Here is a 21,475-nt window from a genome sequence, read left to right on the forward strand (position 1 = left end):
CATTTAGCTAAGCTAGTTACAATCTTGATGAGCTAGTTACAAAATTCAATATAAGTCGTCACATCAACAATGGGTTCGAGAGTGTATTAGCAAACTGAATTGAGAATCTTAGTCAGCCTTCCGCACTCACACCTTAACACTCAACTTACACTTTTTCTGTCTCTTTGAGGAATAAAAAGCCTTACTTTTCTGTCCAGGGGGAGAAAGATACTGGCAGTATGGGGCGTTAAAGTTTATTGAAGATTAAATTCTGCAGAACATGTAAATATATAAAGTTCACATAAAGTAAGTAATTATATAAAGTTTATATTAAACACGGTTTATATTATAGACTTAACAAAGTTGATATTATATAAAACTTAATATTGAACATGTAAATATACAAAGTTTCAAATATAATTTAAGGAATATATAACGTTTATATTAAAATATATAAAGTAAATATATAAAGTAAATATATAAAGTAAGAATTAACAGTAACAATTCCAAGGACTAGATTTAACTTAAAGGTACACCCGTAGTAAGTATGAGACCTTAGCCTATAGTGACATGGAAACTAATTCTGCAGAAACCTAAAGGTTAACTGGTACTAGAATTAAGGCCGAGTGCAAATGTGTAGTAATTATACAACACTAGGATATAACAGGCAGGACACAAAGAATAACTAATAAGTGAGAGACCACATAACACGTAATGTACCCGGCCAAGAGGCCGTAAAAGACCTAATGGATAAGGAGAAGGGGGTGTGACTACAAGTAGGGCTTACTAGCACCTAGACTGGGCAAAGTATTAGCTGCGGACAGCGGGACACTTGGGGACCGGCGAGCGGCGAGTGAGGAATAAAAAGCCTTACTTTATGCTTATATATTGATCTTTGCGTATCATTACTACTGGAGTTGCTGACCACAAATGATCGATTTTTGTGTATTATTATTATCAATTGGCCAAAACCCTTTTGATATTATAGTTATCAATTGGCCGAAACTTTTTTGTCGGGGAGTGATGATTGTCAAGGGAGCTTGAGCATTAATGTCTTCCACTAAAGAAGAAAGAAATTCCACTGCAGAAAGAAATTTTGAAGAAGTGATTGCAGACAAATGTAAAACAGAACCCGCCGTCCTGCGTCTATTCTATAAATTCATAAACAAAAATTGCAGGTAAAGTAAGTAAGTAATTATCCAAAGAAGGCACCAAACCGGGAAGGCTATGTAGCACCATCAAATGCGCAGAATAATCAGAGGGCGCTAAATATCACCAAGGATGCCAATGCGAGAACAAAAACGCATAAGGCGAACGATATTAAAAGTATCCGAGTCACCAAGAATTCTATTGAGGGACAGGTGACCGCAAGGGGCGGTCGGAAAGCAAGACACACGCTCGTCCTGGAAGTTAGGACATTCAAGAAGGACATGCACGACTGTAAGAGGGTCAATGCAACTAGGACAATAGGGAGCAGGGCAGCACTCCATCAAGTGACCATGGGTTAAGCGAGTATGGCCAATACGCAACCTTGCCAGAGCTGTTTCCCATCGCCGGTTACGGTGGGAGGAGGACGGCCACGAGGAAACACAACATTTAAGAGTACGGAGTTTGTTACCAGTAACAGACGACCAAGAAGCCTGCCAACGGGTAAGGACGGAGGAATGGATAACCGGGTAAAAGTCGGAATATGGAATACCTTTATGAGAGATGGGACAAGAGCGGACAGCTTCCTTGGCGGCAGCATCCGCACGCTCATTTAAAGACACACCAATATGGCTGGGAACCCGACAAAACTCAACCGACTTAAATTTACTGTGAACAAGAAACAGCCAATGCTGGATCTCGACAACTACTGGATGAACCGGATTAAAGGACCCGAGAGCCATGAGGGCACTACGAGAGTCAACAACAACTACAAAGGAAGACTGACAACGAGAAAGCAGGAGACGAAGAGCATAGAGAATAGCATAAAGCTCCGCTGTAAAGATGCTAGTCTCCGGAGGTAAGCGACACATATAAGTGCGATCAGAAAAACAACAGAGTAGCCAACACCGTCCGCAGACTTAGACCCATCGGTGAAGACAGAAACGGAGCGGGAGTGAGAAGAAAAGTGCTCAAGGAAAAGGCGTTTGAGAACCGTAGGAGGGGTAAAAGCTTTAGTGATACGGGTCAAGGATGTACAAAACCGCGGAAGAGGGACTCTCCACGGGGGCAAAGAAGGAACAACACGAGGAGAAACATTAGAAATACGAACGGAAAGAGAATCCTGTAGGCGAGATAAACGGACAGAAAGAGGGAGGTGGTGAAGAGGAACAGGAACCGCAGGAGGGGTAAAAGTTAAAGCACGACAGAGGCGAGAGGAAGGATGTTGTAAGGACCGCGCAAGATAGCGAAGACATTAGCGATCACGGCGGTCCTGGAGAGACAGGAAGCCTGCAGTGTCAACATACAAGCTAAGGACGGGAGTCGAACGAAAGGCACCAGAACTGAGGCGCAACCCAGTATGGTGCAAAGCATCAAAACGGCGAAGAGTAGAAGAAGCAAACGAGTAAGCAGAGCAACCATAATCGAGCTTAGACAGGACGAGAGAGGAATGTAAAGCAAGGAGAGTGCGCTTATCTGCCCCCCCCCCCCCAAGAAGGATGGGACAAGACCCGAAGGAGGGTAAGGGCCTTAGAGCACAACACGGAGGTAAGAGATACGGCCACTGCTTCGCAAGCAGGGATGTTTCTGATGGGGGAGAAAGAAACAATTGCCCATTGCGTCCCGCGGCGTTGCGCGGGCAGTCTGGGGCCATATAAATACTGTGGTAAAGAGGGGCTCTGCCCTCACTTCGCCCGCCCTCGCAAATTTATTTTATCAATAAACATTTAAGCCCCATACTGTCAGTATCTTTCTTCCCCTGATCAGAAAATGGGGAGACCAAGACAAACGAGTGTCAAGGAATAACCCCAAAAGCTTCGCGGAATCTTTGTACTCAAGGGGAATTGCAGGTAAAGGATAATATTCATAGGTTGAAAATGGGAAATAGATTCACGGAAAATGAAAAGGAAATGGGCTGTCCTCAAGTCGTTCAGCTTCGAGGACTACCTCAATGGCGTTCGAGCCCAGAGGTGCCCCTAGCAGCACACTGTTGGTGGGAGCGATTACTGAGGCTCCTGGCAATAAGATACGTACTGCATCTATGATTGGATGGCTGGATGAGATGATTTCACACTTTGATGGATTAAGGGTAAGGCCTTACTCCTCCCCCTTAGATTTCACCAGCTGTAGATCTCCTAGCAGGGATTCCTGTGTCCCTGCCAGGGTACTATCGTCCAGGAACCAGATGTTGAATTCGCTGGACAACCTGCTTGTGACCTCTTTAGCTGCCATGCAGAAAAGAAAAGGGGCAAGTGGGTCTCCCTGCTGGATACCTTCTGCGGAAACAACTTCATGTTCCCCAAACAACAGTGTCGATTCCCTACTGTACCCTGCTGAAACGAAGGGAAGTAGACAAGGAAAGCTTGTTCGAACTGCTTCCAGTACCACATCCCTTTTTACCTGGTTGAAGGCATTTTTAAAGTCTAATTTAATTAATGCCTTATTTTCTGGAAAGTGCTTGATATAGGCTCGCGCTGTATGAGCTGCTGCTTCACAGCCATGGGGGACACCAAAACCTAATTGATGGGGTCGAAGCATCGTTGCAGCTTCTATGCTAATTTTTCTGACAGCTGCCCTAGCAACAAAGCGCCGAAGTGTGTTACCCACGGTAATGGGACTGACTCCAACCCCCGAAGAAGAAGGGTTTAATTGTATCTGGGATCAGCCCAGAGAGGCAGTCGTTGACAAACTTCGTGACCTCTGACAGTAGTGTCTCGAGAACTTCGCCGAGAACTGGGTTTGTCATCTCCTTCAGGTGCTGAGGTCTTACTTCAGTGTATATCCCCTGCTGAGCCTGGCGGAAATGACATGATGGCTTTGTATACCTCCGACGCTTGGAGAAATTAATAGAGGTCCCATGTCTAGGATATTTGTGACTCAAATGACCTGACCTCAAAAGCTTCATAGAAGGTTGTAACAGAACCCATGAGCACCACACCAGAAATAAATACAGTTTTGATATTCCTAGAGTACGACTTAATCAAACTAGAAATGCTCTACAAATCAAGGGACCCAGAATGTGGAATGACCTTCCCAACCATGTTAAAGACTGTACCTCTCTCAACCAGTTTAAGAAAAAAACGAAGCTATACCTAATAAATTCCTTGTAACCTACCTTACCTCTCTATTGTCAACCAATGTCGGTTTTTTTTAAATGACGCTGTTTGTCGACCGAATTGTATTTGTGCTGCTTTTTCAGCCATGTTCCCACCTTTTTATCTCTTTTTTTTTATTTGTTCTCAACTCATTTTATTCTTTATGCTCGATTAGTATTAAGCTTTAGTCATTTAAGTTTTTCATGCCCGAAACACTTGGCTTAGGCATTGTATGTACTAGCCCTATCTATGAATCCATCACTCTTTGTAAAATCTCTTGTATGTATGTACCTTACCTAAATAAACATTTGATTTGATTTGATTTGACTAGCTCGCTACTTTCAGCAATTTAGTTCTGGCAGCACTGTCTCTCCGGCACGGCTCTGTGCTGTACCTGCCCCTAACCCAATAACAACAACAACAACCTATCCGCCTACACATGTGTCTGATAACTCTGGTTCAATGAGTTGGTTGTGCGCCTACACAGTATCGCTGGGTGATGATGATGATGTGACCTGCCTCACACCACAACTGTAGTTACCCAAGTGTAGTTATAGCATGAAACTACTGACGGTTTTGGCCTAACCTAACCTTCCAACCGTCTACTCTGCAAAAGTAAAATTTACTTATTTTTTTTCGGCAGCCTTGTTTCTTCAGTGTGTACACTCCTCAGTGTATATCCTCTTGTTCTTGATTTTGTAGTTTTCAAGAATTCTTTGTCATTGTTGTTAATTCCTCTTACAGTTTTGTATGTGGCCTCATACAACTGTGGCTGTTCCCAGAGACTACAGTGTCAAACGAGGCTAACCTAATGTGATACAGTGTGAAACTATCAGATTTTCACTTTTTTTTTTTTTTTTTTTTTTTTTTTTTTTGAGATATATACAAGAGTTGTTACATTCTTGTACAGCCACTAGTACGCGTAGCGTTTCGAGCAGGTCCCTGGAATACGATCCCCACCGCGAAGAATCGTTGTTACAACCAAGTACTCTTTTTTTCTGTTGAATTAAACAGAGGCTACAGTTAACGATTTGCGCCCAGTTGCAAAATATTTGGGCTATGTTTCTTGTTAGTGATAAAGTTAAGTTTCTTATCACTGTATATGCCTAGGAATACTCTCAATCGGTATATTAATAATAATAATAATTCATTGTGTCAGCAGACAGGAAGCCAGTTTATATATATAGTTCATGTTTGGCTTATACCGAGGTTACCCCCCTTTGGTATAATACCCACGTACCTTATACCCAAGTACCAGGTAGGGTACTGAATGAGGTTAAATTGTACACAGGTGTATCACTCATAACTTTTCTAAATTTAAAAGTTCTATACATCATCAGAGTGGACAATGTTAGGTCAGGTTGTGTTGATATAGGTCACAATGTATGTTTTTTGGATGCAGGTAACTTCATAGCCAAGAAGGTTTGCCAGTGAATTTTAAAATCTATCTAATACTATCTAACCCAACCCAACCAAGATTGTTGGCCTGTTTTGAGGCAAGAACTGTAACAAAGATCGTTGGTCTGTTTTGAGGCAAGGACTGGGACTAGATCATCTGGTGTATTTGAGGAATGGGTGCCCATCTTTGTCTAATGATATATACAATTTTAGTTATTAGAAAATGAGTTTTATGAAAATGCCTATACAGTATACAATATGACCAAACTTCACAGGTGTTGGAGTTTTGCACTCTTTCTATACAAGCTTGAGGCACTGTACTTTTTAGATAGAAGCCCATCAAGCTCTATGCTCTTTAGATACAAATCCATGGGGCTCTACTTTTAGGTAAAATCCATACAAAGAACTACAGTATAGCCTAATATCTAATGATTCGACCCGAATTTGCAAGTTACATTGTTATGCTTAGTAATTACAGTACAAGCAATACTTGTTTTGCATGTAAATAGAAATGCTGACAATGTCTAGCAGCGCCCACAGGGGTCTAGCTAGGAGGTTGTATGTTTTCTGTAATTCTTTTTGCTGCCACTTGCAGTGTGGGGTGCACACAAAATTAATTATTGCTAGCAGCAGAATCAAATCAGTTTTTTAGTAAACATTTTTAACATGAAATATAAATATCTTTGGTTATTATTCATTACGAGTGACGTTTTCTTTGGGGGAGCCCTGTTGGCTCCCTGAAGCAATCCTACTTAATCCTACTCAAAATCTTATCCCAAGTTGAGTATGACAAAATGTATATTTTGTCAGGTGTATGAAGTAACTAGCAGCATGTCGACTGAACCAGGTGATCTTGAAGATGTGGGAATACAAGAATGCCCAGCAGATTCGGTACAGTGATATCTGTTGTTTATAGATCATAGTTGTATTTACTGTTATAGTTAAGATAAATAATATTTAGCTCTGCACACATGTACAGTGAAAATTCAACTTCCAGAGGACAGGGCCCAGATTGCATCTTATAGAGGATGCAATTGAATGTTTACAGTAGAGTATTGCATTGTATATGTTTTACCTTGAAATGCAAATGGATTTTTTTTAAGATCAACTATAACAAGATCTAGCACAGTTAAATATAATAATACTGTATGATCAGCTTGTATTAGATTAGTTTAATTGAAATTGTTAGTTGTGAAGTTTATGAACTGTCAAGATGTATTATGAAGCTCTTTTATTTGTACTTTTTTTTTTTTTTTTTTTTTTTTTAGGAGGAGGCTGGGTGTGCAGACGTGTGTAAAGGATGTCCTGGTAGAGAGCTATGCCTTTCTGAAGGTATTGTGTGTTGACATCTTGAACCATTGTACCAATATAGCACACTATATTTTATTGTCATATTTTAGGGAAGTAAAGTGAAATTTATTATAATTGAATTCCTATAACCAATCTATTTTCCATATTGATGAGTCCCAGGAATTTGACTAGACAGAGATACAGTACAGGAATGTACTGTAGTAATTCTGGGGAGGACTCATAACATGGCTCCCTGTTGCTAGCAACCTGGACAGCTCCACCTACCCTAATTCTAATCACACCAGGCCCTCGTGAGTCATTGAAAGCCTCCTGGGGACCAGAGGTTAAAAATCTGGCCTCGTCTAGAAAGGCATAGGGAGCTAAGGATACTAGGTCACTCAGACCAAGAAAGACCACCAGAAAAGTAGAGCAAAACAAAACGGACAACAGCAAGATAAATAAAACGAAAAACGAAAAACAAATTTAGCAAGTGATTCCCAATGCAATACTGTATCTGCTAAAATTCTTTTAATCATTTATAATTTAATAATTTCTAACAGTATAGTAGTGTATATTATACAGTAATACTGTAAATTCTGTGGGGTGATATTTTTAGATTGCCCCACTGAATTTGCTAAGACCCAAGTGGAGCAGGAGCTGAGACCTCAGACACAAGTAATATAGCACATCTACATGATGTGTTCTATTATTTTTTATAACTCATGCATTTTTTTTATAATCAAAATGGCTTTATATGCCAAAATATGAATTCCTCTCAAATTGTGGAGCAGCTCTGGTGCAATGTAGTCCAGATATTCAAGGTGCTATTGTTTAGATAAATTTTTCTGTCCCTTTTACTAATTGGGTAATAAAAATAAATATTGCACGTGTTATGAAATAATATAGTTTAATAGTAACTGTTTGTAATAGTTTGAGAAGCTAAATATATACCACTGTTTTCTGTTTTAGTGAGCAAACCAGACCCAGAACAGGAAATCATTGATACAAGATTAAGAGCAATAAAACGCAAGATCTTGGTGCTTTCTGGAAAAGGAGGTGTAGGTATGTAATGCTCATATATTCTTTATTTCTACCCTATTAACAACTGTGTTTAACTTTACCTTTCATTTACCCTTCAATGATTCCGAGGATCAACAATCCTGTGGCCCGGTCTCCAACCAGGCCTTTGGGTTGGTGGTCAACCAGGCTGTTGGATGAGGTTGCTCACAGCTTTAATTTTCCCGTGTTCAGAGTTCTGTTTGTGTGGGTAAAATGTAATAGAGGCTCAAAGCTTGTAACCTGCTGATGGCAAGAGTGCTGCCATGTGGTGGTAGTCAGGGTATGCGACAAGGTGAGAAACTAGCAGTTGGTAAGTGCTATTTGATGGTCCCTATAAAGCTATTTTTTCCAATATTGCAAATTATCTTTATTCTGTATATATTTTAAATATTTACTTAACTATGGTATTTAACACTTCGCGCGACCCCCCAGCACATCCCAAGGTCGACTGAGCATTTCCAGTGAGCACGTACCCACACTAAAATGTATATACTCTTCTTCACTTTTCCCACCTCAAATTTTGTGCTATGTCGTTCATTTTGGTATCAAATTGTTCACAATAGAATTCTCTAAAGGGATATATGCACATAAATGCCAATATGGCTTCAGACCCAAAAAAAGCACTAGCGATGCACTTATTAGTATGCTTAACTCGATTCATACAGCTCTTGATAAAAATGAGTTCCCTGTTGGGTTATTTGTGGACCTGCGTAAAGCTTTTGACGCTGTCAACCACCAAAACCTTCTTCTTAAACTACATCATTATGGAGTCAGAGGACACTCCCTGCAATACCTCAAATCCTACCTTACTGACAGGCTCCAGTATGTTTCTGTGAATAATTCAATTTCTCCCACCCTACCCATCAACATTGGTGTTCCTCAGGGCAGCATACTTGGCCCTCTCCTCTTTCTCATCTACATTAATGACCTTCCAAATGCCTCCCTACACCTCAAACCAATTCTATTTGCTGATGACACAACCTTCATTTACGCCAGTCCTGACCCCCTTGCTCTAAATGCCACAGTAAATACTGAGCTAAATAAAGTCCACCTTTGGCTAACTGCCAACAAACTCACCTTTAACATTGACAAAACTTTCTATATTCTGTTTGGCAATAAATCCTCTAATCAAATAAATCTCAAAATAAAAAATATCCAAATTTGTAACAAATTAGATGGCAAATTCCTTGGCATTCTCATTGATCACAAACTGAATTTCCAGGGCCACATTCTAAATATATCAAAAAAAGTTTCAAAAACTGCTTGGCATTCTTTCTAAGATCAGATATTATGTACCCCGCCCTGCCCTGGTAACTCTCTATTACTCCCTCGTCTATCCATATCTCAACTATGGTATTTGTGCTTGGGGTTCTACTACCCAAAATCATTTACGTCCTCTAATTACTCAACACAAAGCTGCTATTAGGACAATATCCAACTCTGGCCCCAGACATCACTCGGTACCCCTACTCAAATCTCTGAATATGTTAGACATTAAGTCACTGCACATTCTCTCATGTGTATTATACATATATAAAACGCTAAACTGTAATGCCAATCCTGATCTCAAAAGCTTCATAGAAGGTTGTAACAGAACCCATGAGCACCACACCAGAAATAAATACAGTTTTGATATTCCTAGAGTACGACTTAATCAAACTAGAAATGCTCTACAAATCAAGGGACCCAGATTGTGGAATGACCTTCCCAACCATGTTAAAGACTGTACCTCTCTCAACCAGTTTAAGATAAAAACGAAGCTATACCTAATAAATTCCCTGTAACCTACCTTCCCCTCTAATGTCATCCAATGTCTTTTTTTTTTTTTTTTTTTTTTAAAAAGCGCTGTTTGTCGACAGAATTGTATTTGTGCTGCTTTTTCAGCTATGTTTTCATTCCATGTTTTCATTTTACTCTTTATGCTCAATTAGTATTAAGCTTTAGTCATTTAAGTTTTTTATGCCCAAAACGCTTTGCGTAATAGTGGCTTTAGGCATTGTATGTACTAGCCCTATCTATAAATCCATCACTCTTTGTAAAATCTCTTTTATGTATGTACCTTACCTAAATAAACATTTTGATTTGATTTTTTTTATAAGGTCAAAAGGCCCAATGCGCCACCCGCACTCTAATGTTTATTCACTTTTTCATTGTTTTTACCTCAATTGTCATGTTACGTCGTTCATTTTGGTATCAAATTGTTTGCAATAGAATGCTCTAAAGGGATACAGGGATACTTCAGTTTTCGTAGTTAATCCATTCCCAGAGACAGTACAAATACCGAGACAAGTTTTCCCATAAGAAATATGTAAATTGAATTAATGTGTTCCACCCCCCAAAAAAATATTACCCCAAAAAATACATTTTATACAGAAGACTACTCATAGTACCTTACCTTTATGAAGGACTCTTGTTGGCATATGAAAGACGATGAGGAGTGGGGGAGGAGGAGAGGTGTTAGTGTTTGGAAGGGGAGTCCCCTTCCATTTTAACATCGGGCAGTGATGACATTTCTGGCGTACTCTTACGTTTTGCATGCATACCACTAGGACTTGGTTGTGGCTCACTGCTCTCTTGTCTTACTAAGAATCTGTCTATAGACACTTGTTTTTCCCTATGTTTTAACATTTGTCTGTAGTGAGACATCACATTGTCTCACCATGAATGAGCTCTTGTTTTCCTCTATCGTCATCCTCAACTATTTTTTTAGGTTTACCTAAGTTTAACATTACCACTGATTTTCTTGGAACCTATGGCGTGATATATAATAAAAACTTTAATGTTCAGAAACCAAAAAAGCACAAAAACAATGAAATTCTTCACAAAGAATTGAAGCGCGATCATCACTAGGCGGGAGACACTGGTAAATTGAAGCGCCATGCTCGTGCTTGGCAGTCTTCAGCTCGTACATGTGTATAAACAAACTACAAGCACCGAGGAAAACCACAAGTACCGAATCAATTTTTTTTGAGAAATTGAGTACGAGTACCGAAAATTAATTTCGATACTCGTACTAATTTTCATTCATGCATATTGGTATCAAATTGTTCGCAATTGAAAGGTGTGCATTTTACAACTAGTCCCATAATAATCAAACAATAAATGAAATTTTAACAAATATTTAAATTTTAGCACGCAGCGTGCAAACACTGAGTATATTCATATATGGACGCATTATCCATTATCAGTCACGCAAAGTGTTAAATGATTGGATTTCATTATTTATTAGTTGTGAACATTTAATATTCATAATATTCATATTTATGTACATAATTATGCATTTTTTGACAGGGAAGTCCAGCATAGCAGCGATAATTTCCCAGATACTAGCGAATGATGGTAGACGTGTTGGAATTTTAGATGTAGATGTCTGTGGTCCAAGCATTCCCTTACTCATGGGAGTGGCAGATGAACCTATTTTGGATTCACAATGGGGATGGAAGCCTGTGATGTGAGTTTGTTATTTCTTCTTGTCCTCACATCATATTTTTAGCATGTATACAGTGGACATAATTGGTGTTGTCAGGTATAGGAAGCCTGTACAGTATTATGCCATCCCCACTTAAGTCAGACCTTTCTCCAGGATGTAATTCACAAGTTGCTTAACTCCCGAGCACCTATTTACTGCTAGATGAGCAGAGGAATCAGATGAAAAGAAACGTGCCCAACCACATCTGTCACACCCAGGGATTGCAAGTTGACAACAAAGAACACTGTACTACAGGAAACTTGCACACGTCGCAGGGGTTTTCAGTGCTATCCTTTACCCTCTTGTTATGTTTGGGTTTCTTAACCGGTTAGCAACACCTTGCCCGGACTTCCCGTAGCAGTCAGCCTACGGGCCCTGGAAACCCGTCTGGGCTCGGGGGACCATTGAATGTGTCTTCCGGATTCCAACCCGTCTTGTACAGGATCGTTGGTTGCTGTGCCCTTGTCTCCAGATGACAGTCGCCACTTTTACCTCCGTCATGCTGCCTATTGGGTCACTGACACCTTGACCCGGAGTCTTGCGAGAGATTCTCTGCTTGTTCTCCAGTACTCTCCTGATGTTATTACTGTTCAGAGTACAGGCAGCATCCATGTTGCAAGCTAGGTTAAGTTGCTGCAACATGCTAGGTTGGTTTCCCACTCGGATGCTCCGAGGCCGCCCCGTTTGGTTAGGTGCTGTTCGCCCCTTTCCCTCCCTGTTCCCGGCTCCGGCCTGTCTGTGGGTTTCGGGGTCAGGCGGGGTTTAGTTGGGGCCGAGACTCGGGCGGTTTTCGGGGTCTACCCTGTTCGGGTTGGGGGATGGAGGTTTTCGAGCCAGTTCCTCCTGCCGAGGCTTCTGGGTCTTACCAGCGGCCCTTTCTTGCTGCCTTTCCCATGAACTTTTGCTTTTCTTTAAGGGCGGAGGGCTTGGAGGACGGCTCTGCCCCGGGGTCTCTGTTGTTGGTTCCCGGGGCTGTGGGGGATGCCTGCTAGCAGTTCTGGGGCGGTTTGCCCCTGCCTGGGTTTTCTGCTTTTGGGCGCCGCTTTTCGCCCATCCAGTCTGCTTGCTTCCCACTTTTGCTGGCGTGTTTTTGTATCTTTAGTGTCAGTCACAGCCCCTGCTGGCGGCCATTTTCGTCTGCCGGTTACCCGGCGTGGCCACTAGGGCAGTGTTGCGGTTTGTTTACATGCGACTGGGTGTGCGAGCGAGGTTCTTGGGGGAGTTTTCACCTTTTTTCAGGGGTTTTTATTATCCTGTTGTCGTTTCTTTGCTTTTCTGTTTTTTTCTGCCCGTTGCCTGTTCCTCTGGGAACGTTTGGGTGTTGATTTTACACTGGGTTTTCCATTTGGTCTGTTTTGGGTCTGGGCCTTTGGGTTTGGGCTCAGTGTCCCCTGGCTGTTATGCTTGCTCCCACACCTTGTCCCTCGGTTTTCGGTCTGTTATGACCGTTTTCCCAGAGGGTTCTGTCTGGGGGCTGTGCTTTGCCTTTCTGTGGTGTTCTCCGCCGGCAAATGTGGTGGTTTGGGCTCTCTCTGGTTCGATTCTGGGTTCCTTTGGGTTCTTTGGTTTCGTTCCGGAGGTTTCTTCCTCTTGGGCCCCCTTTGTGGGTTCAGGGGGCTTTGTTTCCTCGTGTGACCCAGTTCTGCCTTCTGGAGTTCCGGGGTCTTCCTGGCTTGCAGACTAATCTTCTTGGGTCTTGGCACATGTTGTGGTCGTGCTGGGACTTTGAAGTTTTGTTATCGAGGTGGGCCTTTTGATGCAGTTTTGTGCCTTCTTTACCAGGCTCCCTGGCAACCCTCCCTCCCACCGGCATTCTCTATTACTCCCTCGGTCGGCGGTTTTTTCGCGTTGGTTGAAGCTTAGCTTCCGAACTGAAGCTTGGAAGCCGGCGCGGTTGGTCCGGGGCTGCCCCCTCCCCTTCTCGGGGTGGGGAGGGCTGCGCGGACGATCGGCGCGGCAGTAAAGTGTGATGTTTGCTTGTTTGCTTGTGATTGTAGGGAGTTTTTACCTCCGTTTTTTTGTTTTAGTTTTTTTACCATGTGGGGTTTGTTTTGTTATGCCTACCTTTCTGGGTGCCTAACCCCGGTCGATGGCAGATAAGGAAAACCCCAACCACAAGAGGGTTTTCCAGGGCCATTGCTCCCTGAAACCTCTCTGAAGGGGCCAGGTTCTGGCGCTGGTCCCTGGTAGGTCTGAACTCCTTAGCTAATGTCCCGGTCCAATATAACATACATTAGCCCGATAAGCTCCAGGGAGCCTCTGGGGCTCACCCAGAAAATGGCATTTCATTACATTCAACACTGGTTCTTTACACAGTACCGTTTGTCCTTACATAGTGTTGTTTTTCTGTACATAGTGCTGTGTTTCCTTACATAATGCTGTTTTTTCCCAACATATTATTGTTTTCCTTACATCGCACCATTTTTCATAACATAGTATGGTTTACTATATATTGTTTTACCCATTTTGTTTGTTTCAGCTGTACAGGTTTTTAATTTAAAATATAAGTAATTGTAAAATAAAAAAATCATTGGGAGTTTTATGAAAGCGTGGCAGGTTGGCTACAATCCCTACTGTTGAAGCTATCAGCATCATTAGATTTGTTTCAACCCTCTGGTAGTGATTAATTCTCCACTTTGTAATTATATATTTGTTTATATCCCCACTGATCATATTCTTCATGTGTGGAAGAATATGATCAGTGGGATCATATTCTTCTACACATTTAAAGTGTTGATTGCATATTGAGACCCCATGAGCATGAGCAGCTTTTTCTTGTATAATATTATTTATTTGAATTGTAATAATTTACACAGATCTCCTTATGGCAAAATTAAAACATTGTCAGTGGGATCCCTTTTGAGCTCTGGGTCCCAAGCTGTCGTGTGGAGAGGACCTCGCAAAACTGCTTTAATAAGACGTATGATAAAGGTATGTTATATCTGTGTTTAATTTATTCAAAAGTATACAAATAAATTTTCAGTCTACACACCTACAACATTCTTATAAGTAATGCTGCTTACTTCATGGTTACAATAAATCTTTAAAAGAAAATGTCCTGCCAAATCTTACAGGATTTGACAGGACAGTGTGCCATGCCAATTGTGCGGTGCTGAATAAACCACTTATACACTGCAGCATCCAATTGTGGATACTGACCAGACTTTACTGTTTTTCTCAAACATGCAGCACCAGAAGTAGCACACTCACATTCATACCAAAACAGAGATGCAGGACCAGAAAACAGGATTGGTTCGACAGAAATTGTGAGAGGGCAAGAGACCAAAAGACACAAAAATGGAATCAGTATAGGAAGAGGCCAAACCCCCAAACATACCAGCGATACAAAGATGCGAGAAACATTTATACAGCAGTAAGGAGAGAGGCAGAAAGAAATTTTGAAAAAGGGATAGCAGATAAATGTAAAACAGAACCGGGCCTATTCTACAAATTCATAAACAACAAATTGCAGGTAAAGGATAATATCCAGAGGTTGAAAATGGGAAACAGATTCACGGAAAATGAAAAGGAAATGTGTGAAACATTAAATGAAAAGTTCCAAAGTGTGTTTGTACAAAATGAAATCTTCAGAGAACCAGACACAATAAGAATTCCAGAGAACAACATAGAGCGGATAGAGGTGTCTAGAGATGAAGTGGAAAATATGCTAAAGGAGCTCGGGAGGAACAAAGCAGCTGGCCCAGATGGCGTTTCACCATGGGTTCTGAGAGAATGTGCATCTGAGCTCAGCATTCCACTTCACCTGATCTTTCAGGCATCCCTGTGTACAGGAATCGTAGCAGACGTGTGGAAACAGGCTAACATAGTTTCAATCTACAAAAGTGGCAGCAGGGAAGACCCCCTCAATTATAGACCTGTATCATTGACAAGTGTAATAGTGAAAGTATTGGAAAAGCTAATCAAAACTAAATGGGTAGAACACCTGGAGAGAAATGATATAATATCAGACAGACAGTATGGTTTTCGATCAGGAAGATCCTGTGTATCGAATTTACTCAGTTTCTATGATCGGGCCACAGAGATATTACAGGAAAGAGATGGCTGGGTTGACTGCATCTATCTGGACCTAAAAAAGGCTTTCGACAGAGTTCCACATAAGAGGTTGTTCTGGAAACTGGAAAATATTGGAGGGGTGACAGGTAAGCTTCTATCATGGATGAAAAATTTTCTGACTGATAGAAAAATGAGGGCAGTAATCAGAGGCAATGTATCGGAATGGAGAAATGTCACAAGTGGAGTACCACAGGGTTCAGTTCTTGCACCAGTGATGTTTATTGTGTACATAAATGATCTACCAGTTGGTATACAGAATTATATGAACATGTTTGCTGATGATGCTAAGATAATAGGAAGGATAAGAAATTTAGATGATTGTCATGCCCTTCAAGAAGACCTGGACAAAATAAGTATATGGAGCACCACTTGGGAAATGGAATTTAATGTAAATAAATGTCATGTTATGGAATGTGGAATAGGAGAACATAGACCCCACACAACCTATATATTATGTGAGAAATCTTTAAAGAATTCTGATAAAGAAAGAGATCTAGGAGTGGTTCTAGATAGAAAACTATCACCTGAGGACCACATTAAGAATATTGTGCAAGGAGCCTATGCAATGCTTTCTAACTTCAGAATTGCATTTAAATACATGGATGGTGATATACTAAAGAATTTGTTCATGACTTTTGTTAGGCCAAAGCTAGAATATGCAGCTGTTGTGTGGTGCCCATATCTTAAGAAGCACATCAACAAACTGGAAAAGGTGCAAAGACATGCTACTAAGTGGCTCCCAGAACTGAAGGGCAAGAGCTACGAGGAGAGGTTAGAAGCATTAAATATGCCAAAACTAGAAGACAGAAGAAAAAGAGGTGATATGATCACTACGTACAAAATAGTAACAGGAATTGATAAAATCGACAGGGAAGACTTCCTGAGACCTGGAACTTCAAGAACAAGAGGCCATAGATTTAAACTAGCTAAACACAGATGCCGAAGAAATATAAGAAAATTCACCTTCGCAAATAGAGTGGTAGACGGTTGGAACAAGTTAAGTGAGAAGGTGGTGGAGGCCAAGACCGTCAGTAGTTTCAAAGCGTTATATGACAAAGAGTGCTGGGAAGACGGGACACCACGAGCGTAGCTCTCATCCTGTAACTACACTTAGGTAATTACACTTAGGTAATTACTCTGCATATTGTGTGTATATTGTGCGAGGAGCCTATGCCACACTTTCTAACTTCAGAATTGCTTTTAAATACATGGATGGCGATATACTAAAGAAATTGTTCACGACTTTTGTTAGGCCAAAGCTAGAATATGCAGCGGTTGTGTGGTGCCCATATCTTAAGAAGCACATCAACAAACTGGAAAAGGTGCAACGACATGCTACTAAGTGGCTCCCAGAACTGAAGGGCAAGAGCTACGAAGAGAGGTTAGAGGCATTAAATATGCCTAAACTGGAAGACAGAAGAAAAAGAGGCGATATGATTACTACATACAAAATAGTAACAGGAATTGATAAAATCGATAGGGAAGATTTCCTGAGACCTGGAACTTTAAGAACAAGAGATCATAGATTTAAACTAGCTAAACACAGATGCCGAAGAAATATAAGAAAATTCACTTTCGCAAACAGAGTGGTAGACGGTTGGAACAAGTTAGGTGAGAAGGTGGTGGAGGCCAAGACCGTCAGTAGTTTCAAAGCATTATATGACAAAGAGTGCTGGGAAGACGGGACACCACGAGCGTAGCTCTCATCCTGTAACTACACTTAGGTAATCACACACACAGTACATACAATGGCATATAGAGTTATATACATATTCACCAAGAAACATTTTCAAGTGCCCCAGCAATTATTTTTGTTGTTGCATTTTTACATATACAGTAGTAGTATGAGATGTTTGGTCACATTTCTTATACCTGTTGTCTCTGTTCACCTTGCAATAAGTATATACATTATCTGCGAGTTAAGAAACTGTTGTAGGTTGCATTCTGGAGCCGAGTTGTTATCCTAAGAGTTCCTCCATAAGCCTAACAAGTTTCCTGTTTCTGGCAATGGGAACCATTTGCTTAAATTTTCAGATATGCAGCACATGTTGCTCCCATGTAATTAATGAACACTGCATTTCTACAGGACACACTTTGGGGCCGATTGGATGATTTGATTATAGACACTCCACCAGGGACTAGTGACGAGCACCTCACCATCATTAAACTCCTCTCCACTACCAACCCAGATGGGGCAGTAATTGTGACATCACCCCAGAAGCTGTCTGCTGGTATGTACTGTGTGTAACATTCATGATAGTAATTTGTCTTTTATTCTGCACTCTTGTATTTAATGAACAGTTTTCTGTGGGGAGCCCCGTCGGCTCCCTGGAGCTATCGGACCGATATATGCTATATTAGTCTGGGGCTTCAGTCACAGGGTTCTGCCTACCGGGAACCACGAGCCAGAACCTGGCTCCCTCAGAGAGGCGCGGGGAGCAATGGCCTATGAAAATTCTACTCTTTGAGAGTATATTCATGTCTGACATCAACCAGGGTTGGGCACCCAGAAAGGTAGGCATCTCAAAACAAATCCCCACTGGTAGATTATTGCAATCCAAGACCGAACAGAGCCCAAGAACTTCCGCCTCCTGAGCCCCACCCGAGCCAGCCGCTCACACTGCAGTTCGTCGCTTGAAGCTGGCTAGGGATGACGTCTTCTCTGGCCTCAATTTCCTGTCAGGTTTTTGCCCTTACGGTTGTACCTGCTGTGTGTTCAGCGATGGCCAGGAGTAAGCTGTACTTCGGGCTGCATGTGCTTAGGGGTCTGCATGTGCTCTAGGCGCCCTGTAAGTACTTTCCTTGGGTCTCAGGGTTATCTTCTGGGGGTTTCGGGTCTTCACTCCCGTAGGGGTTGCTGTCGCTTGGCATTGACATTGACCCTTGGGGTCTGCGGGGGTCTTGGTGCTTTCGTTTGTCCTAGGTAGGATGTGTTTGTTGCTGGTTGGGGCGCACGGTGCTGCACAGCTCGCATACCTAGCGGCGGCCGTGTTTCCCTCTAACCTCCTGTTGTGGTGGTGCACTTTTGGGGGTTTTGTTTTCAGTTCTTTTCAAAGCTCTTTTCTGCCTGGCTTCCCATTAGGTACGCCTAGGTTCCATTCGGTAGTCTTCCCCTAGGCCCCTGAGGTTGCATCCTTCACAGGAGTCAGTTTGCCCAGTAATTGAGGGGGATCAACTGGCTTTGCAGCACCAGTGCCAGGACTTCCCTTAGGGATACATCCTCCTGCAGGCTCTGGAAAGCCCCGTCAGGGCTCAGGGTTTACTACGGATCATTCTTCCGAGTCCCCCCCCCCCTCGTCTCATGCAAGATTGCATGTTGTTCGTTACCCTTGTCTCAGGGTGACGATCATCTATTTTGCCTCCGCCATGCTGCTTGTTAGGTTGGTGACACCTTTGAGACTTGTTCCCCCATTCATTCTTCAATTCACCCGTTGTTCAGAAGTTCTTAGGGGTCAAGCGGCTGTCATGTTGCATGGTAGGTTTTTGTTGTTGCAATGCGCTAGATTGGTCACCCGCAAAAATGCCCCGAGGCTGCCTCATTTTGGTTTTAGTGACCCGGACTTGGCATTGGTCGCTTCAACCTTGGTTCAGTCTGCACCCTTGAGTCCTTATATTCTCTTCTCAAATTGTCCATGGATTGGCTTGTGGAAGATGTGGAGGCATTGAGTGCCGGGCCATCATCTGGGGCTTTGGCGGCGTTGCTGAAACTGTTTGTGCCGATACTCCAGGAGGCAGTGTCTGTTTTTTTGCCTCTCGCCTCGAGCGTTGGCAGGCTGTCCTCTGTTTTTTTATTCAGCTTGGGCCCTGGCTTTTAGCACTTTCGCGCACCCGGCACATGCGCCCCAAGGTGGGCTTGGCGTTTCCTGGGAGCGCGCACCCACACTAACACATGTACTCTTTCCAGTGTTCTGATCTTAATTTACATAAATTAGCATGATACATGGTAAATATGTCCAACATATGTGTACACAAGTGTCATGCACATAACAGTGTCCTCAGATAGTACGGATGTCTGCCATAATATAGTGTACGTGTTCATTATACATAGGATTAGCACGTAGAAACAAATAAAATGTATTTGGAACTGTGCGCAAAAAATGAACAAAAATATATTTGCGGCAACTGGTGCGCCCCGCCCTGGGCGCCCTACTGGTCCCGGGAGCATACGTCACGGGCAAACGGGGAATGATGATGTCACGCACCAACTTACGGACCCTGTAGCAGTCAAAGTAAGTACAATTTCAATTTTTTTTTTTACATACCCATACTGAGGGAAGGGTTTTTGACACTTTAAAAAAACAAAAGAATTTTTTCAAGAGAATTTATTTCCTGCGCACTGGGAGGGTGTCATATTTATAAACCGCGCAGTTAAAGGGTTAAAAAAAAAAATATAGGAAATACTCTTTGTTGTCCTGTCCAGGAATGGAAGGTCTCCCACAATGCTCACCATTTCTCTCCCTAGTTCTAATTTTACCATTTTGTATTAGAATCTTGGATTTAAATTTATATGGAAATTCTGTGATTTTGTGGATTTTTATGATTTGACCTAATTTACACAAGGCTATTCTTTAAAAATCCCCATAAATTCTTGCAGCTATACAGGTTTATTATTTATTTTCATGATCTTGGATGCTGTATATTTCAATTTACTCTATAATAAATTCTGTATAATTAAAAAGATGCATAATAGACCACAACGTTGTACACGGATGTTCAAGTTAGGTTGGAGTGTTAATAAACAAAGGATTAAATTATTTGAATTGGGTGCTTAACATTTTGGTCTGTACTTTTACTAAATCTTTAAATATTTTATTTAATATTTTTCACAGGTGTTGTCAGCAGAGAGATCAAGTTTTGTCAGAAGATGGCCATACCCATTTTAGGGATAATAGAAAACATGTCGGGCTTTTGTTGCCCGTGTTGCTCAGTAAGTACGACATTATTTTTGTAATCGCTTATTATTTTTTATCAGATTTTAGTAATATTTATCCTGGTTATGTAATGACCCTGGTTTTCTTTCATGGTTTCATATTTGCCTTTTTGTAGTGACAATTAGGATGCGACACGCTGTCATGTAAACATTGTAGCTGTGGAGGACAAGTAATGTTGGTTACTTCAATGAGTTACTTTCAAATGGTTACTGCGATTAATGAGAATGGGTGTTTGTAAATGGGAGCTGCCTCGTATGGGTCAATAGGCCTTCTGCAGTTACCTTTATTCTTATGTAACACTCTAAACCATCTAAACTGTGTCGGATTTTAACACTTTCGCGCACCGCGCGCGCCACCCCTCAACTATGCGATATGGGTCCCAGCGTTTCACGGGAGCGCGCAGTAATTCTGAAAAGTGTATACTCTCTTCAACTTTGTCGCCTCAATTCTCGTCCTACGAGATTAAATTTGGTATCATTGTGTTCGCAATAGAATTCTCTACAGCACTAAATGCATATAAACTCCAAAAGCCCGGCTAATTACCTGCAGCAAACAGAGAAAGTGCGAACGAGTTACCCAGGAGCGCGCAAAAGCGATAAAATGTGTTCACTCTTTTCACTCTGGTCACCTCAATTTTCGTCCTAGGTCTTTCATTTTGGTCTCAATGGGTTTGCAATAGAATTCTCTAGAGGAATATTAGCATATAAAATAAAAAAACCTGGTCACGCTCCAACCACCGACGAGTTGAAGACAGGCCACGCGTTAGCCGCGAGTGAGCGCCCAGACGCCTTCCAGCTACACTCCCAATTCCTGCCCACAAATGTTTAGTATTATTACTTGTTGCTAATCTCAATTTTCGTGTTACAGCGCTCATTTAGGTATGAAATTGTTCCTAATAGAATGCTTTAGATGGATATGTGCATATAAGGGCCAATTGAAGAACAATATTGCCTGTACAATACGCGAAAGTATGAACAAAAAAAAAATATATACAAAATAATGCAATATTTTGTACTTACCACCTCAGTGTTGTG

General features: G+C 41.7%; 1 protein-coding gene across 4 annotated transcripts in view; it reads left to right on the plus strand.

The window, feature by feature from the left end:
• The first annotated feature begins 3,061 nt into the window (after window positions 1-3,061).
• Window positions 3,062-21,475, plus strand: part of LOC123775192 (cytosolic Fe-S cluster assembly factor NUBP2 homolog) — a 30,194-nt gene continuing 11,780 nt past the window's right edge. The window contains exons 1-8 of one of the 4 annotated variants that reach the window (XM_069319107.1): window positions 3,062-3,214; window positions 6,429-6,509; window positions 6,887-6,950; window positions 7,878-7,970; window positions 11,259-11,418; window positions 14,253-14,367; window positions 17,597-17,741; window positions 20,340-20,437. In XM_069319107.1, the coding sequence (XP_069175208.1) occupies window positions 3,077-3,214; window positions 6,429-6,509; window positions 6,887-6,950; window positions 7,878-7,970; window positions 11,259-11,418; window positions 14,253-14,367; window positions 17,597-17,741; window positions 20,340-20,437 (894 nt within the window). In that variant the 5' untranslated portion in view covers window positions 3,062-3,076. Of the gene's footprint in view, window positions 3,215-4,584; window positions 4,836-6,428; window positions 6,510-6,886; window positions 6,951-7,877; window positions 7,971-11,258; window positions 11,419-14,252; window positions 14,368-17,596; window positions 17,742-20,339; window positions 20,438-21,475 lie in introns of those variants that run through there. The other 3 variants (XM_069319109.1, XM_045770163.2, XM_045770161.2) reach the window with 3 other exon arrangements.

This window comes from Procambarus clarkii, chromosome 92 (assembly GCF_040958095.1).
Source record: "Procambarus clarkii isolate CNS0578487 chromosome 92, FALCON_Pclarkii_2.0, whole genome shotgun sequence".
NCBI lineage: Eukaryota > Metazoa > Arthropoda > Malacostraca > Decapoda > Cambaridae > Procambarus > Procambarus clarkii.